Here is a 23,986-nt window from a genome sequence, read left to right on the forward strand (position 1 = left end):
CTTAGATCAGGCTTTCAATTCAAATGCATTTTGAGAATATTTTTCTTTGGGTTCTGTGCCGGGGTCCCCGAGCTATACTAATGATAGCAATGCAGGGACAGAAAGGGTGGTACTGAGCGTATGACACCACAAGTAATAAATATGTCGGTTTTTTCAAATGAGTGTGAACAGATGATTGGATGATAGGTAGAGAACAACGAGTTGACCAAAGGACTGGTGCAAAAAGTGCCCAATTCGAGGACGAGTCATGACACAAGAAAGTTGGAAACCCTCGTTTGCCCCAGATCGTAACTTGGAATCAATTTTCCCGAGGCAGAACGACAGCACTTATGGACTTGAGCTGCCACTTCCTTCAGCCTATCCCGATTGACTCGGCCTTCGTGGATAGCTTTGTGTAAACGATATCCCCGGCGGACCTTTTGCCAGTCCTCAAGTTTCTCTTGCCAGCCAGCGCCTCCTTCATACCAGGCGTTTTTCTGCGCGGTGGACATCTCAAAGCCTTGAGGTGGTTTCGGCAAAACCCAGCAGCCGGGGTCAATATGACCATCTGGCGGTTCCTCGGCTGATTCTTCATACAGTGTGATGGTGCGAATCGTCTCTCGTATGCCATATATTTCCCTTTGCCTGTTCACTGCCGCTCGCCAAGAATTGATGCGAGGTGTCTGCACGCGTTTCCGTGAGGAAACCTGGTATTTTGGTCTCGGGCTCAGAACCGGCTGTGGATAGGGAACATTGAATCGAGGATCTCCCCACTCCCGGCGGGCATCGTTGGGAACCCTGGATATTGGATCATACACAAGCCATGTTTCTCTATTCAACCAGTGATTGGCGAGCAAGGCGAAATGATACGGCTTTTGGCCAGGAGTGAATTCATCAAAGAGCCATACGAGCTTCCGATCTAGCCTTTCCAGCATTCTGACCTCCCAGTCATTCAATGGATCAGCATTGCCCCCAGTTTTAAGCTGGATCTGGTCCGCAGAGCATCGAGCGGCGGGAAGTTTTCGTTGGCGATGGGACAGGACATGATTCTTAGGGTCACATATGGATCGCCATTCATTGTACAACTCTGGTCTCGCTTTTGAGGCTGCTGCTTCACCTTGAAGACGGCTTCTTGCCGGGGCCGAATACCATTGGATAGTCCTGGTGTATGTCTGACGCTCATTTGATGAAATAAGTTGATTTCCCATAAGCACTCTGGAAGCGAATGTTCTATCCTCAGAGATGCGCAATCTTCCTTCTGCGCTGGCTCTCTGCTGCTTGAGATGACCACGAAATGAAGAACTCGGGTCAGAGATATAGCTGGCCAACAATTCGGTTCTTGGTGTGCCAGGAGGACCAGATGAGTCGCCCATATTTTCATCCACAGCTTTTGGTCCCATCTGCATTCTCGCTGACCATCCACGGTGCCTGCGTGAATGACCCTGCGAATGAAGCTTTCGGCCCTCTTTTGTAGGGATCGAAACATTTGGCTCCACTGGGTTGTACTGAAACTCTGCACGTCGGGCGACGGATTGAATTTGGCAACGAATGGGCTGGGACTCCCCAGCACGCGACCATGGCATCGATTCTCCGCGCTGATAGGACCGGTTCTGGCGACATGGTAACGACTGAACATGTCGGAACGGCATTGGCGTGCGGGTATCTGGCCTCGGTGTGTTCTTGCAATAATTGAACAGGGGTTGATGATCAGAACTGCCATCATTTGGCTTCAGTGGGTCTCTGAAAAGCTCTTCTAAAATCGAACGAGTGATGACAGGCGGGTCCTTGATCAAAACAGATTGCTGGGGTAAGGTTGGTGCCGGCGTCTCTTGGGTTCGCGGCCACTGGATGGGTTCTGGTACTGGAGGACGATGAGGTATTGAGGAACTGTCCTTCAATGCCCCGTGACACTCAGGTCGTGCACAAGGATTCCATATCTCATCAGCAGTAGGAAAATCATCATAGCTCTTAAAGCAGTCCGGTAGCCAACGAAGTCCCTTCAGTTGTCGGCGGCGCTTTTGCCTCTTCACGTCGCCAGGATCCCACCATATCCAGCTATAGTCATCTCGGCTCGATTTCCACGCCAAAGAATCCCAAATCCACGCGAAGAAGTCATGGATTAACTTCTTGTTTCTCTCATGAGTCGATCGCGCGACCCAGCCATACCATGTGCGTGCGTAACGGGTGTGAGTGCTTTTGCCTGCTCTCAACACCTTGTCTCGGTTGAATCGTCTGACAAACTGTCCAATCTTCCAAAACAACACTGCAAGTATAAATATCACGACTGTTCCGGCTAAAAGCTCACCGAATACTTTGGGGTCAATTGACTTATCGACTTTGACTGGAGTGTTCGGTGGTCGCTTGGGAGGACGGGGTATACCTGGTCCAAGGGAGTGACTCTGTCGAGTACGCAAAGGCGCCATCTAGTGGAAGCCTGCATATACTCTCCATGTATTGGTAAGAATATACATAAAGTGGCGTCCAGACTGTATTCTTGTGATGGGCCAGAGACAAAAATGGAACTCATGAGGAAGCAACAAGTCGGGAACCGGACTTCCCTGACACGCGCAACTTCAGAGTCTACGTGTATGTAGGTATCCATACATATATATCAGGATTCGTCTCATTTAGAGAAGTCTATCTACCTATTCAGATCATGTTGGGATTTCAGGTGAAAAAGTGAGAACAAGAACTCCACTTGTGATTCCACGACGCTCGAGGTTCCGCGTCCACGGACAGCTAGGGTGTATCGTGGCTGTTTATGTATCACAACACTTGCACGGAAGAGTCACTGGCGAAAGCAAATGGAAAGGAAATTATTGCTTAGAACAGGCGCCAATATTCGGCATTTTTAGTGGCGCTATTAGTCTCCTGAACGAAGGGCTCGGACAGCAAGCTCGCGGATGAACCAGATTGGGAATAGTAGATCTCACCCTCCCCGCTTTCCTAAGGAACAGTCAAAAGCTCGAGGCAGTCATAGGTCAAGGTTAGTATAGGTCAAGGCTAATATATAAAGCCTTTTGTGCGTAAACCAATCTGCTTCCGGATCGCAGATATGCGTTAGCGCACAGTAGTCTTAGATCACTAGGCTAGCAGCAAATGCAGTCAGCTATACGAGTATTCAATGAGACCATAAGCACCTCCGCTTTTCCTCTGATCTGAGAGCCCATGTTGCCTGTTTTATTTTGCCTGCGTATGTTTGCAGCGGTGCTTCCAGTACTCCGTACTAAAAGAGCATTGGCGCCCAGACGTAAGTACGCTCATGTATGCATCACCTTCCAATTTCGTCCTCGGCTCTCTTTTCTCATGTCTCTCATCCGAGTCGCAGTGGTAGGCGCAGGCCCAGTCGGGCTCACACTTTCCCACCTATCGCTTAAGTTACCGAGCATCCAAGTAGTTGTGTTCGAAACAGACAAGCCCCCGCACGCTCGCGAACAAGGCGGAATCCTAGACTTGCATTCTGGTACGGGGACCGCCACGGTAAAGGATGCTAGCCCTTATAATGAATTATTAAGACTAACACGATTTGACAGAGCCTGTGATAATCTGTGATAAGAAGATCATACCATATATCGATGAATCTAGGACGAAGCAAGCTTCCTCCGGCGGATGTCCTGAGACCGATCGTCGCTCCCTCCGGGAAATGCTTCTCGAATCTCATCCCAAGAAACAATTCGATGGAGCCATCACTTGCGGTCAATTGATGAATACCTTAATCTAATTCTCGATGGAAGCACAGAGGGGTTGAGCTTTTTGCTGGCGCTGATGGAGCATGGAGTAAAATTCGAAACCTTTTGTCGGATCAAATGCCCACGTACTCTGGGATCGGTGGTGTCAGCTTCACCATTCCTAACGTAGAGCCCACAGCACCGAAATTCTATAAATTCACAAATCGCAGTCCGGTATTTGCATACTCAGATGGAAAGACAATCATTAGCCAGCAGCTCGGAGATGGGAGTCTGAATGTATTCAGCTGGTGCGTGCAGCTAGAAGTCTGGAGGGAGCAACTTACATACAAGAATGACATAGAAGCTGTGAAAGCGGTAACTCTTCAGCCTTACAAGCGTTGGGACTCGTGGCCGCTTGACCTTGTACGCCGGGAAGAGGATCCTTTCATCCGGCTATTCCCCATGCTTCCTGTGGGGTGGGAATGCACAAATCGCGCAGATGTGGCTTTGATTGGGGATGCAGCCCATGTGATGGCACCCTTTGCCGGTGAAGGTGTCAATCTGGGCCTGCAGGATGCGCTCATGTTGTCTCGTGCTATTGTCAACGCGTCGACTTCGCTGGACACAACCTCTATGCTCCCAGCTGGGGTCAAGTAATTGGAAGAGAATTCGTTTCGGCGTGCAGAGACTACTGCAGGTCTGACGTGGGACATGATGCAGTGACTGCCCTTCACTGAAGGATCTCTTCGTTCAGTCGTGGAGAAAGTTGGCATCCCAATGGCAACGTTTCATAACTCAGGATCTCTTGGCTATTCGATGGTTCCTTTGCTTTTGTCCGCTATCTATTCCTACTACTTCGTGTTCAGATGGTTCCACTGAGTGATAGACAACGATTGCAGTTAATGGCTCAACGTACATGCATGCAGATGTCATTGGGCAGTCAACTGCTCAGCCGTAAAGCATTGCTTTTTTTTACTGAGTTTGTCAGAAGTATAAACAGCTTATACATGCTTGGAGTGGCGAAATGTCTTGATAACAACATTGAGAAAACACCCCGAATTCTGATATCAAATTGACTTGTCAGACTCGCACTGCGTTCCCCATTCATCCACATGCTTACCTCGGGCACTAATCTAAGACTTCTCCCACAAATCGGAAAAATTGATCTTGGATCTATGAAATGATCGGCGATCCGAATGACCCGGGGAACCTTCCGTCCAAACTTGGCAGCCCAATTAGGAAACGACCATATCCACAGTCCCATCAGTCCAGCCTCTCCTTGCAGATCAGGAGCCACAAACTAGCCACGCACGAGCCACCTGCGGCTGGCATCGTGGCTGTGCAAATATTGGATTTCAAAACACACTCCATTTTGTTGGGCTTGGGGTTTTGCATGCTTCGTATTCGTTGAGAGATCCACCTTTGCTTTTGTTGCAACCTCTCATCCATGCTGTTGTCATGATGATCATGTTCTTCCAGCCAGGTTTGGCGCCGAAAACCTGTCTCGCAACCACGTCACTTCCTATCACTTGAAATCAACTTGGTTTTGCATGAGCTTGCATCGCAATAGTCTGCCCAACTTCGCAAGGAGGTTCCCGGGCCCCTCAATCCAAAGACCATTGCATTTCCCGGTTTTCTGGTTCATCGGTCGATGTGGCGGCGCATCGACTGATTCAAATTATTGATGAGATCGGCGAAACGATCGTTTAGCCTTGAGACAGGATGTAACAGGGTTGTAGGGAGTACAGGGATCTTCGTTGAAGCTTCTCCCGTGTGGAGTACAGCTCGAACTCGAACCGCCCGCTGGTCTAAACAAGAACATCCCGCACAAAGCATAGACGGGTCTCGACCCAGTGAGGCTGAAGATACACATCGTCGGAACTGTGACCAGCCCGCGCTCTACTCCACCAGTTTCTTCTATGATGATCTTTAGGTAACAATTTTTGAACATGAGAATATCAATAGATCTTGGAAGAGAAAGAAGAATCCTTGTATCACAAAAAGTGTCATCGGAGTACGCATTGGGACATGCCCGTGCTCCAGTGGTTCACATGGCGTCCAGCCGGCGGTTATGGCGCCACAGTTCACCGTTAGAGTGTGGCTTGCAGCTCCTGCGTGAAGGGACAGAGATCCTGCAAAATGAGATATTGCGGTCTGATGTTGTTTCTCCCTTGACCCGACTCGGAGATCATGTCTCCACTAGGTCTGATCGCAGCGGGAACCTCAGGTAACAACCCTTGGAAGTCATGGATCATGACTGTGATGAAATGATGGCACACTAGTAGGCCACATTCAGACCGAGATTCCCCATTCATGACATCTGCCATCTGGCTAATACCAGCTGCCAAATAGGGAGCCATCCAGAATTCGATAGTGACTGAGCAATATTGACCATGACCCCGCTGATTGATCCGTGCGCGGAACTATTGAAAGGATAACCTCCAAGTTCCCCCCATCCACTTGAGGTCCTATGCCTTAACTTACAAATTCCAATGCACATGAACGTCGCCCGTATATGCAAGGCCTTTTACCTGTCAGATTTGTCAGATATTCCCGGAGAGCCTCGGGGGTTGTTTCGATCGGCGCCAAACAGGATTAGATCAACAGCTGGATGTTGTACGAATTAGAGTGGAACCCCTGTCGTGAGAAACTTTGCGGTCGATCATGACACTAGCTTCAGATCTCTTGCAGTGCATATTCGATCTCACAGATCTCGTACCTGTTCCACCACTGATGTGCCGCCGGGACACGTACCCATCGAGCCGCCCAAACAGCAATGAACTATCCTTTTTTTTGCCCCACTGTTCGATTTCCCGTCGCCGGAACGTGCTGATGCAAGGATCTTGCAGTATGTTTGGAGAACATGCCTCTTACTCCGTATTGAGATCACAATTGTGGCTTTTGTGGTATAATGGCCGCCTTGGCTTTCCCGGCTACCTGGTCATCGACCATCACTAGGTCTAATCGCGCACTTCTAGACGGTGGCGATTTTTCCTCGGCCATCATTCTGGCGTACCACCTAATTGGGGTTATGGGTCAAACTATGGCTGAATTTGATTCTAGCCGCATGCCCTGAGGTATATGAAGCCCGGCCTACGCGCCATCTGGATTCTTGACACAATTCCCATTTCAGTATTCACAGAATCTTGACTTTGGCTCTCTACGTCCCGGTCCATTCCGTCGATCTCTCTCTCCATTGGTTTTGTCTCTCTTCGCCATAAATTATTTGATTGGTATATACTTCACGGTGATACTTCCAAGATCTATTCCGGTTCATTACTTCCCGATTGGATTGAAACAGACCCTCGATCCCTTAACCCCTTGTATCGAAACTTGATCCAAGGCGACTCCTCTATCCCAGAGCGTCAAATCGGCAGGGAATAAACAACATGGCAGGTCGTGAATTCACACTATCCTTCGATATTACACCCCCAGCGGCTGCCCGGCCTGGTCTCCCCTTCACGATGCCAGTAGTTCTTGCTGTGAAGCCCATCGGGACACCTGCTCAAAATGTGCAACATCTGGTTGTGAGCGCCTCGCTCCGGGATGAAGCCGGCACGGGAGCCGCTGTCGGCCTGAGCGGCAGTCTCACAGCAAGTGTGCGCAGTCGGACTGGCAATACCATGAGCGGATATGCAAAGCTCGGTCCGCTCACGATCTCTCAGCCAGGCAAGTTTCGACTGCGAGTGATGCTCAGCGCTGCCTCAGTGAACGGTGTCATAACGAAGGAGTATGTGGATTCGACTGTCATTCATGTGCACGCCGGCGCGGCTGCCCAACGTCCAAGTGGGTCAATCCCCTTTCCTGTTTCCTGTTAATGGCTCGTATTTGCTCATTGTTCCGTGTCTCCTTCGCAATTTGGTCTTCCCTGGTTCCCTTTCCCATTGCCCCTCTTTTCCCACGATGGTACTCCTCTTAGGACCGACGCTTCACCCCGCCGCTCTCCTTTTTAGGACTGCTGCTGACACTTCTAAACTCTAGCTCCCACTCAGGTCGCGCGGCTTCACCAGCTCACTGCTGAAAATTTGGACATCTCTCCCGCTGACATTGCTACTTGGCAGCGTGCATGACCGAGGGGTATCTTGCATTTGTCGCTTTTTTTTTTAATTTGGTCTTTCGCTCTCCTTTGGTTTCCTGGCGTTGAACTTGTTTTAGGCTTGGAATATCCTCGGTCTTTTGTTTATTCGGAGAATCTGGAAGAGCAGATAACGACATGTTTTTGAAATATGCAAATGATTGGGCCCTCTGCTCCGTTCAATATCCACTCTTTTTTTTTGCGCGGAGAATTTATCCATACTCTTTTGCATTTCAACCTTTTTAGCGTCGTTTATGTTCTACTCCGGATGAAACTTCCGCCTCTCTCAATCAATCCAATGACGAATTCGACTGCATGATCTTTTTTTACCTTAGCTGCAGAAATCTTCAAGATCCAAAACAGGCTATGATCATCTTCTCTCAGTCCACCCAAGTCGGGATTTGCCCCATTGTCATTTGCAGGATAGCTTCGTGGATCACGGAGATCCCGAGCCTGGAATCCCGAACTTGCACACATTCTGCTTGATGTCGCATCCCGGAGTCTGACTACGCAAGAATCCAACCCACTCTATGGACCCATCCCGCGGGGCCTGACAGCTCTCACCGTCTTGGATCGTCCGTCTAGAAAGTTCTGATTTCAAGTATATTCACTAGTCCATATCGGAGGATCTCTGGCTTGCATGAGACATCTACTCTATCAGGCACCTCCCCAAGTGGTATAAGTATATATTTCACCACTCTCTGGAAAAATCAGGTCTATCCGCCGTGTGGGAATTCAACAGATGGAGCCTGGTGGCGCAGCTGGCCGGCTGCAGACATTTCGCAGACGAATGTACAAGATACCAAAAGGAGCGGGGCAAATGCACCTTTAGATTAGGTCTCGTGTACTCGGGAATTTGTTCAGGAATTAATTTAAAAAGAACCCATCTCTTGCTGAACCTGAAAGATCGAAGATCAACGGGCAAACGGCACGACGCCCAATCACCTCTCTGCACCGCTCGAGTACTTTCCACACAGTACGCGTTCAGCCCACAGGTGCAGCTTGTTTTATACCCATTGCAACCCTTGGCACATCATCCCAAGCTGATAATGTGAGTGTACATATGAATTAATGCCGATCAGTTCATGCTTCATGTTTACCCTACGCCACCGCCATATCCACGGATGATTCCGTCGTTAAATCCCCGGTGTCAGTCGGCCTTTTGGGGCAGTGGGGTAGACGGGGGATTCGGTTGTTAATTCCTAGTCACCGGATATTGGGAATATATCTTTTCTACAGACGTGAAGATGATTTGTCCTCGGAAATTATCCCCGAGCAACTAATTACCCTAGGGAGTATCCGAATATCCACAATTTCCGGATCCTCCTGATAGGGTGTCTGCGGACCTATATACTATCTGCTCCGTAGTACGTGATTGAGAATCGAATATGGCCTAGTGACTACTGAGGACAGTCTGCACACCCGTTTCCCAGCTCTGAGACCCGTAAGTATCAGATACTTGTGTATAGACATACAACACCCCAAATACCAGGTACACAGTACTTAGCTGAGCCGTGTTTTGGTCGAACCCTACATAGCAGGATTTAGGTTAAAGCTCAAGACTTAGTCAAGCTATTTTAACGCGACTGTGTTTAAATTCCTTTGAGCGTTAATTGCAGATTCAGTGTCAAGTCAGACCGTGAATCATGGGACTGTCCTCTTGACTAGCTCAGGTTAGCTGGTCATTTCCCTCTCGGGATCGCCCGACACTCGACTTCCTAATTTCGTGAATCATTTGCCAAACGCGTCTTTGTAGGCATTTCGGCGTCTTCTTTCGGTCCTTTTTTGATTTCTTTTTTTCCTTGTTGCTCGCCTGAGTTTCCTGGCTGGTCTATCATTTTGAAAAACCTGAATTTGGCCCCTGGCATTCTCATTTATATGCACCTGGGTCATCTTCGCCCCTAGATGTCTTCACCCGGGCAGTCACCCGGGCAGACCTCTGATCAATGAACAGCTCGAAAGGTGTAAATGATGAGTTATGTCAAGACTGCTTTATAACCCTGTTTCCCGCCAGATAAATCTACACCCCTGTCCATTTTCCATAAACCCTCTTCCACAACGAACCACACTATCTCCAACGCCGACTATACATCATGGACAGATGATAAAACCCCCTACTCCATCAATTTTACTCAACTGCTTGATATTTCCTTCTCTACTCCCTAGTTCCCATCAATATGGCACATACCCGCTACCACAGAAGACATCACACGTGGCCCCACTGCGGCTCAGAGCTGTGCATGCGTGAGCCCGGAGGTGTAGAGATACACATCTCGAAGCCCGGCAACGGCCCCGCAAGCTATATCTCAGGATCCTTCCAGCAAGCAGTTCCCGCCTCATTCATGCCCGACGAGTTACTCTGCGATGATATGGGCATGCCAGAACTCACCCGCCAGCCAAGACGACCCCGGCTGTGGTTCCGATCGAACAAAGAACGAAACGAGCAGATATCGCTGTCAGGGTCACCGGGACAAACGAGGAATACTTATCGGAGTGTGTTACGTCGGTTGACACGTCGGCCGCCTCTGAACAAGTCTCGCTCGTTGTTTGTCGTGCCTTCGAATGTGGGAGCTGGTGATGCATACATAAGGCGTGGCTGGATACCACCTGGAGTTTTGGCTCAGCAGGCTGGTGTCTCGGGCTTCGATGGACGGAGGTTGGTTGGGTCTGGGGCTTATGTGGGTAGAGTTGCGGCTGAGAGACGGCATCGGAGGTGTCATTCTGAACAACCGCGCGCGTGGAGGAGACCGAGTGCTACACTGTGGACACTTCAGGAACACGAAGAATGAGTCGACCTTGTGGCACTTTTTGGGATTTATTGGCTTTTGAGACTTTATAGCTTTGCATTGCTGTTTTTGTTTTAAGGGCTTGTCTTGCCGGATGTTGATGACCCCTTGCAGGGGTCGACGGCGCGAAAAGAAGACTATTCCAGTTCGATACGAAGCAAAGGACCAAAAGTTCAATTGACTTCCTAACCGAGCTGTTTCGTCTTTCAGACTCACCGAAGAGCTATGGCATCTTGAATATCTATGTAGGCACATAGTACTGGGTATACAGATTCAAGTTCTTCTGACTTTCTACTTTGCCGACATCTTTCTTGACAAATGGAACCAAACTCGCATAAGGCTCGTCGCCACATTAATTTGTGATCGATGACCATTTCTTCGTCGTCGGTTCTTCATTTTGGTCAGCGCCTTCATAGCGAATGATTCCTTTGGTATCATTCCTGTCAATTGAAACTCCATTGCATGCTGTCTGGTAGATCGCGCGCATCTAATAGTTACCAACATCCTCATTCGCCTCGAATACAACATCATACCGTTGACCCGAAGCAAGAATCACGCCATCAGTCGTATACGGCACAATCAGAACCAAGTCCTCCGCAATGACTGTGCGTTTACGCCCATCAATCGAGATCTTCATCCACCCATCTGTCTGAGCATCGAGCAATCGGAGACGATACTTCTTGCCCTTCTGGATTATGGCCTCTGAGCTTTTCCCGGTCCCCAAGCAGGCTGAGTCATCTGATTCGTCGCAGAGAAATACTTTTGTGCCGTTAATCAACCTGTTCGGTGCATTTGCTCTTGGTCGCACGGGGAAGCCTCCATACATGGCACTTTCTGCCCAGACGATAAACGCACTTTTGTGGAACCAGTCCGTCAGGAAGACAGGTCCCAGGTTGATATCGTAGTCCGCAGTCGCGAGTCCGTGGATTATCAGCGGACCATACATGCCGTCGCTCAGTTGCAAACTCCAGTGGGAATGTTACTACGGCGTGCCATACTGAGCTGCGCGGAGTTTGTAGGTCATTGTGTGTCCTAGGGCAATAGGACATTAGGTCACTCCGGGGACTCCTATTTAATATCAGCCGCGGAGTTCGATAATCCAAGGTGGATATTATACCGTCATATTGATCCGATCCCTGCTATCTGATACCAGGCCAATGGATAGTAGTTCTAGAGGGATTAGACTTAAGGCGTTCAGTCGTTATAGAAGACTTCCTACCCATTGTCTGTGATATTATTGGTGACATATATGACCAACAGATCACTCCAGTTCGCCTCAATTAGAGGATCAGGGAATGTGCATGTCTTGCCTCTCTAGTAACACCGGTATCTGGAATAGCACTGGAGTAATCCGTTGAAGGACCTTGGAACTATACTCGCCCCAGCATTCTCGCGAGGTTGGCGCATTCTCGAAAAATTCAGCATTGACCAGGGCAGCCTAAATAAATAACACCAGTGCCAGCGTTATCATTAGCCCTGGGAATTCTATTTCGAGCCCTAGATATGTTTTTTCTACAAAAAAGGTAGCCATCCCAGATGATATTCAGCGGGGATGGCCAAAATGGTGATTCGTCGCTGTGGCCACCCCGCAGATCAAGCATCGCGGGAAGGAACAACCAGGGATCTCATTCCCTGTGCCTGCCAAGTACATACTAACTAGGTACATATAGAGTAGGGAATGGGGTATTCTTCAGATTCCAAAGCATAGTGGTCGCTTGGAGTTCAAAGTCGACTGTCCATGGAAGGAGGTGCTTTCACATTCGGTATATGTAGTTTGTAGCCCAATCATTCTGATTCTTCTGGCCGATCGGAGGGGCAAGGATATCACAACAAGATGATTTGGGCAATATGGATTGGATTTATCACTCATGCCATCAAGGAAATAGGCTTGAATAAAGGGGTCCACGATTCTAATGCGCATGGATACCAAAACAACGTCTTGTGTAAGCACTAGGAGGAATTAAAATTAGACGAAATCGACGTGGGAGTATAAATGTAGCGGATTGGTCGCTCCTGTAAGCAGCATGCGCCAAAGCCCCTACAACTTGAATGGCAGTGAGACAAGTTCACAGTTGGAGATTGAATCAGCCCATATTATCGGTGTAGAGCGCCTGACGAAAAATACATGATCAATCAATGCCGCAAAAAGGTAGATGAGAGTGCTATGTTGGCTGTTTATGCTGTTTATTAATTTAAAAGCGTTTGGGGGCCGCAGATTACCACTCGATTGTGCCCAGTCGAATGCTCGGTGCACAAAGCCAAGGGCTTCACAAATGACCTTGCGGGATCCCATAATTCTCGAGCCAGTCAAATCGGGACCGGCGTGTCGTGAGTACAATATGCCTTGATTCCAACCGTGTATGCATATCTTGGCTGACGGACTCCTGGGGCAAGTGACTCACTCAAACATTGGCGCCGAGTCCCTCGGTTAGCCCGTAATTCTAGAATGACGCTAGAAGCGGGATATGAACAGATTTGATTGGCGAGGAGTGTGAGCAGAGTGGGCGTACACGTAGGAGGGCTGGCCCCTCGAGGCTCTGTACATTTCGCATTCTTGTTCATCCCGACCCCGCGCGCTCGAGTGACCCACCCGTGCCAACAGAATCACGATCCTGAAAGGTTTTGAATATCGAGGACTGTGAAATGGGATGCCTTCGTATACGCGCATTCCGAAAAGTATATACAGACGCAGACGTGTCAAGTCGACAGTGGAAGTGGGGAGTATGGAGTAAGCACCTCGGAGTCGAGACGGTGAATGTGCGGGGTCCAAAGGGCGGGAAGAGGAGGCTCCAAGGCAAACTCATTTGCTGATTGGCCGATGCACGGGCGATAGGGCGCTGGGTTGCTCCAAACTTGCGAATCTCACCGACAACGCTCGACCATCACACTAAACCTTACCAGTGGACCTTCGGACTTGCCCTATGGTCTCCTGTGGGTTGCGACAGGGATCAGTCATGTGTGATGAACCTGATTGGGTGTGTCTCGCTTGGGGCGTCCCTTGGGCGTTCCTTTGTCCGGGTTTGAGTGCATCATAGCTACCCCCCCGGGCGTGCTGGTTGGCTTGCCCTATGGGACCCGACGATCACAAGGAAATTGCTGAAGCAGAATGTCTTGAACATAAATAAACCCATCTCGCACGCTTCTCTGTTTTCATTACTCACCTTTTACTTCATCTCAATCCTAGTAATGCAAGCTCAATCCAACATCTATCCTAAAAGATCATTGTCTCAAAGATCAACTGCCTCCACCTCCTCCCACACTAGCCAGTGCTCTCAGGAGAAGAAACAATCTAGACTATCGGGCTCTCTCTCTTCCAAGATCTTCCGGTCTAAGACTCCTGCTCCAATCGACATCCCCCAGAGCCACCAAGACTCGATGTCCCAGCCCCGAGATATCCCACGAAGCACAACAGAAACTTGTTACTTCCCAGACCAACAATATACCTCAACTAGCCCGACCCAGATGTCTCCCACTATGTCTTCACCCCAGTCCCCCAAGCCGGACTTCCTGAAGCGTGCTTCCACCCCGATGCGCAAGAACAGCGACGACTACAAGCGCTACAGTGGAACTGTTAACCACTATGGTCGCCATTCGAACGACTGGCTCTTCGGTGGCTTCAGTGTTCGCGGGACTGTCCGTGGAGGCATTGATAAGCTCCGCAAGGAAAGCTGAATGGTTCTTTCGCGATAATGCGTCCAACATTTGGAACTCCTCTCGAATCTCCTCTTGCTTTGTTTACCCTCTGGTTTACAACATTCATCTCATGATGATGCCCACTCCGACCTTCCGGCGAGAATCCCATCCTGATCCGCCGTCAGTTGAAGCTGCTTCACTTCGAGGTCCTGGTCTGCTCTAAACGGGCGTGACTTTGCGCAGTCATCCTTCCTGCTACAGCAATGCAGGCATTGGCCAATTGTCTTGGTGGTTTATTCATTTTCCACTGGACTTCCTATCCTCGATGTCTGCCCGTCGGATTTGGAATTTTACATGTCTCTTTTTGGGTCTCCTGTACCTAAATGTTGTTTACGATTCAATGTGGCCTGAGTTATGTTGAATTGCTCATTTCCGTTGTATGGACAACTTTGGGTTCTTTCCCATCATGGGTGAACGAAACAGACCCGGCCGCTAGCTTTCGTTTGAGTTTTATTGAATCAATTGTATTTCTTATAAAGCATACTCTTCAGTAAACGTAAATGTGTTTTTTGCTACACCTCGAGATATAAGATTGAGTTCATAGAGGTTTCCTCCTCCCTTTTGTATCAATCCATGGAAAGTGGGTTGCAATATGAGTATGAGTTATTGTAAAGCTCTATCATGTAGTGATAATCAGCTGCTTCTTCCATCAACCAGCCAAGTGGCCGAGCAGTAACTCAGCCATCACATCTTCCTTGGTCTAGTGGTGATGATTTCCGCTTGTCATTAACACCGATAAGCGCGGGAGACCGGGGTTCGATTCCCCGAGGGAGAGATTTCTTTTTGCATCTTGGCGATATTCCTGCCTTGTTCTTGAGATAGGTTGGGGCTGTATTCTTTTTCTTTTTTATTCCTTAGTTTGGTTTGTGGTTGCGTTGTTAGGAGGGTAAGGGCTTATACCCATTATGTTTCCAATCTGGTATTCATCCAGCGACAGGGATAACGGGGAACTGGCAAAAGAGACGAATGCACGTGACCTTATTGCTGACTCATGGTTGAGGCTGCTCCCGAGGTTGGCCTGAAACCATTCTGGCACGTACCGATCCTAATGAGGGCGATGCCTTGCGAAATAGGGGTCAAAGGAACAACGCTGGGTACGGAGTATATAATCCGTACATCGGGTGTATATAGTGCAGTATTAAACCCCGACCCAGGCAGAAATGCCCTAATTGGTCTAGTCCGAGACCAATGGCCAGGTACGGTTGGTAGCGTGGTCTGGTTGGCCACTGGAGCCTAGATGGGCTTGATAAAAGGAAGACCATGGGGGATTTAAGACATGGATTCGTCCACTTTGGTTCTTTTTATATACCATCACTCCTTTCCAAAAAAAAAAAATCCTAAAAAAAAACTAAGCACCATGGCCTTCTTATCTTCTCTCCGTGGTGCAATGCCTGGGTTATTCTCGGATGGTGAATTGGAGCCAGAATCGTCCCTTCCGTCGCTGCACTCAGCGATTGATGGGGAAGATGTGGACGAAGTACGCAAGCTGGCTGCGACTGCAGAGCCTGCTGATCTGGCTACAGCTCTATGTCGAGCTTGCCAACGTGGTAAATTAGGAGCTGTTCAGGCTCTCATCGAAACCGGGCAATGTGATGTTAACGCCCCTGTGGATGGAGATACGCCTATTTTCCTGGCTGCTGCACATGTTGAACTGGAAATAGTGAAATTCTTGCTCCAGCATGGGGCCGATGTCTCGATTAGATCCAAGAATAGGCAAATCGAGCCGACGTTGACACCACTCCACGGAGTGGTAGACAGGCTGCGGCACTATCAGGAATTAGAAGATCTGCCACGCTATGAAGAGCTGATGCAGTTACTGCTCGATGCCGGGTGTGACATCAACGCACAAGATGCCCACGGACATACTGCGCTGCTGCTCTCGGCACACCTGGAGGTGCCGCTCATTCCGTTCCTCTTACAACATGGAGCAGACCCAAATATCGCTGAGAATGGGGGGAGCACGTCTTTACATCTCCTCCATCGCCCTCTGGGCCACCCCGGGTGGTTCGAGAGCCTTATTGCACATGGAGCCCGCTTAGACATCGTTCGCCATCATGATGGTCATACCCCCCTACATGCTTTCGCGGCTAACTGGCAGCTGGGCGATCTCTCTCTGTTTCGACCCTTTGTATCAGACTGGTCAATTACCGATGGAAAAGGCAACACACTTCTTCACATCGCCGTCGCAAAGCATCAAGCTGGGAGCAAAACCGTTACTGAACTTCTGAAGCTCGGTCTTGACCCGAACCAGCGCAACAATGAAGGACAACAACCAATTCACATGGTGAAGGAGTGTCACCGGGAGGTGCTGGAGGAGATATTGGACATTCTCTGCGCAGCCGGGGCGGATCTTGAAGCTAGAGACTACCGCGGGTGCACACTTCTCATTCACACTGCACGCAACCTGTATGGGGATTTTCGCGGGATTCTTCCCTCCCTCATCAGCCGGGGAGCCAATGTCAATGCACAGGACTACAAAGGCAACGGACTACTTTCCCATCTGATCGAGCCTTACCATTTCCATTCCGAACACTTGGACTTTCTACTCTCCCTTGGAGGAGATCCGAAGTTGGCCAATTACAACGGGGATACCTTGTTGCATCAACTTGCAGCCAATTTCGCTACCATTGACCAAGACACGGCTCTTTTAGCCATGATAAAACTTATCAAAATGGGCGTTTCCCCAACCGTTCCCAATTTCGAAGGTCGGACGCCTCTGCACCTGCTGTGTAGACAGTCCTCGGATCATTTGTTTGCGGCATCCGGAGAGGGCGGAAAATGTGCGATTGATCTACTTTTAGATGAGGGCCTTCATGCCACCTTGAACACGGGCGATCACCAGGGAATTCGACCCATCCACCTTGCCGCCTCGGTTTCTGAGCTCTTGGTTGGTAAACTAATATCCCGTGGGGCTGATGTCACTGTCTGCACAAAGGATGGACGCAACCTGCTGCATATTGCATCAACCGCGCGCCAAAGCAACACTGTCGGTCTCTTATTAGACCACTGCGACTCCCAGAAGCTGAGCTCGATGGTCAATGCATGCTCCTCTGATGGGAGAACGCCCTTGCATGTGGCTTGTCGCTCTGGAAGGCTGGAGACAGTCAATCTCCTCCTCGCACACGGGGCAGACGTAAAGATTGAAGACAAAGTTAAGCGAACTCCTATAGATGCATGCTCTGAATCTATGGTGGAAGATCAGCTCTGGCAAGGGGCTGACGACCAAGAGAATATGATGAATACATACTCTGCGGGGGGAATTTTGGCAGATGACAACAGCCGGCCCATACAGCCCACATCCCACAACAAAAGGACGCGTGAGAATGCCAGACGTCTAGGGTGGAAAGGAGAAGTCACGTCCGAAAGTGCAACGGTGGGAATTGGACAGATCGTTCGAGCAATGGCATCTCATGGGGCTCTCTCATATGATAGAGGCTTTGCTAGCGGCCCTATGTACCACGCAGTTGCTGAGGACAACGAGGAAATGGCCGTGGAATTGGACAGAGTATCACGAGAAATGGGCATTAAACTCGAGAAGTTCAGCTCACTTTGCACCGAGCGTTGCTTGCTGCGCTCTCAGCATCTCCCAGTCCTACTTCGGGAACGATTGGAAGAGTACGTTTCTGAGACTGATGTGCTTCAGATGGTCCTGCTCGGTCATCACGAGGATCTAAAACAAGTTTTGGCAACGAACGCTGGTATTGTTGAGGGAAAATCTTCCATGTCAGCCATCATGACAACCTTTGCAAGATGGGGTTTCTCGGAGCTTTTTGCCTGGACCGGCAGTGCAATTCCTGGCGACTGGATCAATGAGAGCGATACCAACTTTCAGGGCCAAAAAGTAACTCCGTATCTTCTGACAGCCGGCCAACGTGACCTTCCCAACCTGGATGTCATCAAGGTCATGGTCGAAAGGTTCAACGCCGATGTTAACATCAGGTATGAAGAGGGTATGGTCGATAAACCTCGGGTCTACTACCAATCAAAGATGTCTTTGAGTCGGCATTACAAGGCGGGCGATACAATTCTCCATCGACTTGCGCAAGGCACACATTGGTGGTATGAACCAGCCATTCGGTACCTGTTGCAGCATGGGGCAGACCCCGACGCGCGAAACTGCCAAGGAAAGACGCCTCTGTGCAATGCAGTTTCACGAGGGGAGCTGGGCGGCCACCGCCAGCTCGCAATCACTCGGATTTTGCTAGAGGGCGGCGCCGATCCCAACATCACTGCAACATGCGGTTTTACCCCGCTGGCCATGTCAACGCATGATACGCAATTGTTCCAATTACTGATTGAACATGGAGCATATCCCTCGCAGGATCACCCCATGGAACTATTCAATGCGCTCTCTAGTTGGAATGTCGACGTGGTCTCAGCTCTCCTGGACATGGACCTGGACTGCAACACGACGGTTCTATCCGATGCGCAGGAACATTGGCACACTTCCCGTGTCCAAAAGATTGCGGTAGACCCCACTGCTGTCCTGCGTCCTCTTCATTTCATCTCGATGCTACCATTCAACGAATGCAACAGTCGCGACCACGCCTGTAAAATGATTCGGTTTTTGTTGGAACGTGGGGCCGACCCGTTCTTGCCTTGCCATAAGAACCAAACCATCCTCCACGAAATCTTTGCTAGCGGGGGAATCATTCAGCCCTGGCTGGATATGCCCGACCTGGACCTCGAACGACGCGATCCTAGCGGGAGAACCCTGCTGTTGGCAGCCGCGAGCTGTGCAATCGGAACTAAGTCTTATGCCTGTACGGTCACTTTATACTCAAACCGAGGTGGAAATATCAGACCGGCGTCCTGGAAGGAAGGCGATTGTACACGTGCTATGGCCTTATATGAACGTGGGGCGGATTTGAAGGCAGTTGATCACGAAAAGAACAACGTTTTGCACCACCTGGCAGACCTTAACCGTACCAATGATCCCTTTGCGTCGGCTGAAGTTCGGCGGACACTGTCGCTGTTCGCGGAAAAAGCCCCGGGGTTGGTACACCAGATCAACGTTCATGGACAGACGCCGTGGTCGATAGCGGCAGAGAAAAATTCCGTGGAGTCTATGGAGATCTTGAAGACAGAGAATGTGAGCGCAGAATAAATCAGTTGGCATTCCTTTCTTCATGACCTATCGACCGATTTGTACCTGTGGCTGTTATCGATTTGGAACTAAATGTCGATATTGTCAGCTGTGTAATGTGACTTGATGCAGGAACAGCATCATGCAGATTCTCTTCTGCTGTGGGCTTTTCAGGGCTCTTCTGTCACGGTCCGAGCATAATTTATGGATTTAGCATCCTTCACAAAAATAAATGCCGTAGGAAGTAATGGGGAGACATGGGCCGCACATCTGATACTCCCCCTGAGGCCAAGGCCCCAAAAATAGCCAAGGGATGACGTCAGTCCCCACCTTTCCGGACGGGGTTCGTGCCTGGGCCACGTCTACCAAGCTTCCTAGGCTCTCTCCCCAACACGGTTATACCGAAAATAACCACAGAGCATGAGCAATGGATCAGAATTACCGGGGGAGTTTAGAGATGAGAGCTACGAGATCACCCAGGTTCCTGAGGACATTGGTCATCTTCAGACGCTAAACCCGAAGCCTCCGCCAAACACCCAATGGAAGGCATCTTCGCGAACAGTAGAGGAGACTCTTGCCCAGGGTCTGTCCAATGAAGACCTGTGGATGCTGATCCGACGTTTTGACAAGGTCAGCCCGGTTACCCCATGTCAAGGAATAATCGCTGACATGTGACCAGCAAATCTACCATGTGAAAGCGGTTCAGGATACAGCTTCTCAGAAATTGGATCTCAATCGCACTGAAAATGAGCAGTTTCCGCCCGAGAAACTGCGCATCACGCTTGAGAGATTCTACACCTCGGTGGTTGTTGGAGTGGTTGAATTTATCCGCCATATTACGCGTCTACGATCATGGAAGGAACCAGTTCGGACGACAATCTTCTGCACGGTATGTGGACTTGAGGCTAGTTTCTATCGTTTATCATGTGTATTAAAGGTTTTCAGGGCTATTTTGTCGCCTGGGCTGTGGATCTCTTGGTTCCAGCCATTTTGGGTCTTGTCGTTGCCTTGATAATGGTTCCGCCCGTCCGGCTATTACTATTCCCTGGCCTGGCTAAGACGAAAGACTCACATGGAAGTAGCTCTGGGGGAGGCCAGGTTGAATCCGAGGATAGCCTCACTGGTGCTCCGGAAAGCCACAAGGGTGAAGCCGCTGAACAAGAGGCTAGAAACCTAGTGGATAACTTTGCTAATGTCGCGATGGAGAGCGCGGCAGCAAAGTATGGCCAGACTGTCACTGAAGAGTCGCCCGAAAGGGATGCAATTACTGACGGTTTAGAAGCTGCAGAGGCTGCAGCGGGAACCCCGACCGGTGATTCTCCTGAAGACAAAACTAAGAAGCCTATGAAGAAGAAGGTTGCGCACGCGACCGATAATGTCATGCGCGTTTTGAGCGATATTACTGATATCTATGAGAAATTTGCCAAGTGAGTGCATTCTGGGGGAGAAAGTAAACCATTACTAACGATATATCAGCATTCTTTCTCCTACACCACCGTTCTTTCTGGTTACATCTAGGCTACGCCTTGCAAGCATCTTTACATTGGTGTCTGTTGTTATGCCCTTTACATCTAGTTACTGGATTATCAAGCTCTTTGGATTTACACTTGGACTAGGCTTCTTCGGTGATCCAATCTTCACCTACACCCTGAATCTACTGAACAGCAAAGTACCGAACTGGAAAGATCAACTTGATTTACAGAAGTACGATAGTTCTGATCTATGATACGTTGTGCTTTTTTTTGGCTGACTTAAGGATCCAGGACGCTTTTGAAGGGCGTTCCTACAAATGCCCAGCTTACATTGACTCTACTCCGAATTGGCGAGATCAATTCTTCGCCATTGCCACCAGCCCCTCCCCGGATGATAATGAGCCGGTTTGGCCCATGCGCCGCAAGAAATCTCCAGCAGCGAGCTCCACAGATCTCACTAAACAGAGTTCATCTACAGACCTTACGGCCACGAACTCCACTACCTCCCTCCCTGAAACAAAGCCGCCGAAGAGAAAATTCGTGTTCAAACTCTTCAAGTTCCTCCGTCGTACAATTGCGACAGCAATCAAGGGCCATATCGCGTTTGACCGCGCTATGGCCATTGCAGGATCAGCACACACAAAGAACCTACTTGGAATGCTACAGAATCGCCACTTCGCCACGACACCTTTTGGGCCGCTGAAGTTCGACGCAAAGTTCGAACGCAAGAGAGGCGCAGCGGTTATTGATTCCTCCAAGGAGCCTCCTATCCTATATTTCACCACATATCAGTCCGCCGGATTGGATGATCTCCGGATTGAGAGTCGGAAGAAGGGATCTGTTTTATTCCAGATCCCTGTCACCGAGATCAAGGAGTTGAAGAAGACCGAGGGACTCGGCTGGAAGGGGAAGTTGATTGTTGAACTGACAGCTGGAAGTAAAGAAGCTGCGGGTGGACTGGTCATTAGTGGTGATGAGCTCGGCCAGTCTTACCATCTTACTGGGATGAGGTCGCGGAACCAGCTTTTCAATCGGCTGGTTGCTATTGACGCACAGTTCTGGGAAAGTCGTTGAACAAGGCTATTAACTCAGTGTTGGCAATTCGATTGAGAGAAGCAGCCAAGGATTAAGGGCTGATTAGGAAGGAGGAAAGTTTTGATATAGGGGACTCATATTGCCTCTTCGTTTGTTTGAATATTTCGAGACCAATGTACATACTATGCAGGGCTTTCTGCTCACCTCATGAATTGATTTATGTAAATGTCAAACACGGACTCGGAGTTTACTCTCTTCGGTTCTTTTTGCTCTATTTTGCGTGACGCCATATAGCTTGTCCCCGACATTCTTGACAGTATCTCATCACTTTCATAGTTAATAGCATAAAAACAGCTATGATATCAACAGGGCTGGTTGTATGCATTACGGAAGTGGATTAGCGCCCCGAGGTCAGGTGTCTCACATGTTATCGAGAACGCCTCGAATGCCTCCTCTCTAGAAAAAAAAGTCATCGAGACACCGAATTCCGCTCATCCGAATTCTTCGTCGTTTCCCGTGAAAGGACAATCTAAGACATTACCTATACTCATTGATGTCTGTCTCAGCACTTCCCACAGAGCTCATGCACGAGATCTGCAGCCATCTGGAGCTGTGCGACTGGTGTGGGTTTCGTATCACTTGCAAAGCCGTGTACATCAAGTCACTGGAAAGTTCTGCGGACCGGTATTTCAAGAGTATCGGACTCATGCTCACCCGCGAAAGCCTTTGTCGGTTGGAAGAGCTCGCCGCGCACGATACCTGTCGGACACGTGTTCAAGAGCTATGGATAAGGCCATCCTTATTCGAAGCTCGTTACGAGATGGACCTGGATTCCTTTAAGAACGCAATCGTTTCATTGAACAGCAAAAAATCGGCCCATAGGATCAAGACTGAGTATATTGCGTACCAAAGTCTAGTAGCAGAACATCTCAGTATCATCGAATCTGATACTCTTAGCAACGTTCTCAAGAAATGCGTTGCGCTCTTTGATAACCTAACGATCATCAGATTGCAACACGACACTGATGAATTTTTCTGGGATCGATCAATCAATGATCGATTCCGGTGCATCGGTTGGCGTGCTGCTGGACGCCAGCTTGGATTTGATCCTTTCGGTTTGGCGATTAAAAAGCCCATGCACAACCTTTTGAAGACCAGAGCTAAGGACCAAGCTGTAGCTTTCTCAGCTCTCCTGGACGCAGTGGTAAGCTCCAAGAGGAGAATCAAAAAGCTGGAAACATGCGGCCATGAGCATTGTGCTTTGCCATCTGCAGATGTTATACTCAACCAAACAAGCCAGTCTCTGATCTCGTCCCTGGAAGAATTAGAATCTTTACATCTCTGCACCAGCATCTGGGAGCCACAGCTTGATAATTCTACATTCAAGAGCCTTGTCAATCTCCCTATAATGGTTGCACCAAGTCTCAAGGTGCTAACATTCTCTCAATGGGACCTGAACGGCGCACTGGACCCTCAATATTTTGACAATCTCTCCCAGCGCATCAATTTTACCCGCATAGAAGAAATTAATCTTTGCTCAATTGAAATCACCCTTGAAACCTTGAAAGCCTTCTTACGCACAGCAAAGCCGACATTGAGGGCTCTATCCCTACAATCAGTAAACTTGAGAAGAGCTTTGCCCCCAACGGACAACCACACTGGCCATCACCGGGATGTTTTTCGGGACTATCCCGGGATGATTGAAGAGAGCAGATCTGCTTGGCAACAGGTTCTGAATTTCCTCGGGGACGAGTACTCACTAAGAGCGATTGCTTTGAAGAATGTAGGTTATCGAGGCTATCGTGTACTCATGGAAGATGATTTGAGCAAGCTGAGTGGCTCCCTGGAGCCAACTTTCGAGGCTTGGCGTATTTTCAATGCTGAGGGAGCTGGCGTTTCCTTCGAAGAATGGATTGCTCAGTTACGACCGAGCCTATCGCAGGGCCCGCTGGGTTATATTAATTCCCTGCCAGGGAAAGATTATAGTGAGTGGGTCACGCCGGCTCGTTTTTAGGCGTTCAAGGACATCGCTTTGGGATGTCGGATAGTGATATGTTCTGTATATCAACTGACAGATGATAGAAGAATAAGATAAATCATGATTCTTTGAGAGGTATGACTTTGATAGACCAGTCCATACCAGGCCTAGCGGTTTTCTCTTCTAGAGTCGCAGAGATAATTTCCTACTTCAA

At 49.2% G+C, this 23,986-nt stretch overlaps 11 protein-coding genes across 11 annotated transcripts; 9 read left to right on the forward strand and 2 right to left on the reverse strand.

Annotated features, from left to right (window-relative positions):
* Positions 1–245: 245 nt before the first annotated feature.
* On the reverse strand, positions 246–2,402 carry N7457_008728 (uncharacterized protein; the record flags this gene model as incomplete). The annotated part of the gene is made up of 1 exon (XM_057179771.1): positions 246–2,402. One exon carries the CDS (start codon positions 2,400–2,402, stop codon positions 246–248), a length of 2,157 nt encoding a protein of 718 aa, XP_057028157.1.
* An 883-nt stretch (positions 2,403–3,285) lies between these two features.
* Positions 3,286–3,700, forward strand: N7457_008729 (uncharacterized protein; the record flags this gene model as incomplete). The annotated part of the gene is made up of 2 exons (XM_057179772.1): positions 3,286–3,442; positions 3,513–3,700. 2 exons carry the CDS (start codon positions 3,286–3,288, stop codon positions 3,698–3,700), a joined length of 345 nt encoding a protein of 114 aa, XP_057028158.1.
* An 85-nt stretch (positions 3,701–3,785) lies between these two features.
* Positions 3,786–4,304, forward strand: N7457_008730 (FAD-dependent oxidoreductase; the record flags this gene model as incomplete). Its single annotated transcript, XM_057179773.1, has 1 exon — positions 3,786–4,304. One exon carries the CDS (start codon positions 3,786–3,788, stop codon positions 4,302–4,304), a length of 519 nt encoding a protein of 172 aa, XP_057028159.1.
* Positions 4,305–6,558: 2,254 nt separating this feature from the next.
* Positions 6,559–7,031, forward strand: N7457_008731 (uncharacterized protein; the record flags this gene model as incomplete). Its single annotated transcript, XM_057179774.1, is given in 3 exon segments — positions 6,559–6,675; positions 6,781–6,894; positions 6,909–7,031. 3 exon segments carry the CDS (start codon positions 6,559–6,561, stop codon positions 7,029–7,031), a joined length of 354 nt encoding a protein of 117 aa, XP_057028160.1.
* A 5-nt stretch (positions 7,032–7,036) lies between these two features.
* Positions 7,037–7,717, forward strand: N7457_008732 (uncharacterized protein; the record flags this gene model as incomplete). Its single annotated transcript, XM_057179775.1, has 2 exons — positions 7,037–7,433; positions 7,629–7,717. The coding sequence occupies 2 exons, from the start codon at positions 7,037–7,039 to the stop codon at positions 7,715–7,717; spliced, it is 486 nt and encodes a 161-aa protein (XP_057028161.1).
* A 2,182-nt stretch (positions 7,718–9,899) lies between these two features.
* N7457_008733 (uncharacterized protein) lies at positions 9,900–10,511 on the forward strand (the record flags this gene model as incomplete). Its single annotated transcript, XM_057179776.1, has 1 exon — positions 9,900–10,511. One exon carries the CDS (start codon positions 9,900–9,902, stop codon positions 10,509–10,511), a length of 612 nt encoding a protein of 203 aa, XP_057028162.1.
* Positions 10,512–10,995: 484 nt separating this feature from the next.
* On the reverse strand, positions 10,996–11,532 carry N7457_008734 (multicopper oxidase-domain-containing protein; the record flags this gene model as incomplete). The annotated part of the gene is given in 2 exon segments (XM_057179777.1): positions 10,996–11,473; positions 11,492–11,532. The coding sequence occupies 2 exon segments, from the start codon at positions 11,530–11,532 to the stop codon at positions 10,996–10,998; spliced, it is 519 nt and encodes a 172-aa protein (XP_057028163.1).
* A 2,162-nt stretch (positions 11,533–13,694) lies between these two features.
* N7457_008735 (uncharacterized protein) lies at positions 13,695–14,180 on the forward strand (the record flags this gene model as incomplete). Its single annotated transcript, XM_057179778.1, has 1 exon — positions 13,695–14,180. The coding sequence occupies one exon, from the start codon at positions 13,695–13,697 to the stop codon at positions 14,178–14,180; it is 486 nt and encodes a 161-aa protein (XP_057028164.1).
* Positions 14,181–15,588: 1,408 nt separating this feature from the next.
* On the forward strand, positions 15,589–19,308 carry N7457_008736 (uncharacterized protein; the record flags this gene model as incomplete). Its single annotated transcript, XM_057179779.1, has 1 exon — positions 15,589–19,308. One exon carries the CDS (start codon positions 15,589–15,591, stop codon positions 19,306–19,308), a length of 3,720 nt encoding a protein of 1,239 aa, XP_057028165.1.
* A 399-nt stretch (positions 19,309–19,707) lies between these two features.
* Positions 19,708–21,833, forward strand: N7457_008737 (uncharacterized protein; the record flags this gene model as incomplete). Its single annotated transcript, XM_057179780.1, has 5 exons — positions 19,708–19,917; positions 19,967–20,176; positions 20,233–20,714; positions 20,764–20,991; positions 21,044–21,833. The coding sequence occupies 5 exons, from the start codon at positions 19,708–19,710 to the stop codon at positions 21,831–21,833; spliced, it is 1,920 nt and encodes a 639-aa protein (XP_057028166.1).
* Positions 21,834–22,347: 514 nt separating this feature from the next.
* N7457_008738 (uncharacterized protein) lies at positions 22,348–23,808 on the forward strand (the record flags this gene model as incomplete). Its single annotated transcript, XM_057179781.1, has 1 exon — positions 22,348–23,808. The coding sequence occupies one exon, from the start codon at positions 22,348–22,350 to the stop codon at positions 23,806–23,808; it is 1,461 nt and encodes a 486-aa protein (XP_057028167.1).
* Between the last annotated feature and the right edge of the window lie 178 nt (positions 23,809–23,986).

The sequence above is a fragment of the Penicillium paradoxum genome (assembly GCF_028828445.1).
Source record: "Penicillium paradoxum strain IBT 22861 chromosome Unknown utg000007l_segment0_segment0, whole genome shotgun sequence".
NCBI lineage: Eukaryota > Fungi > Ascomycota > Eurotiomycetes > Eurotiales > Aspergillaceae > Penicillium > Penicillium paradoxum.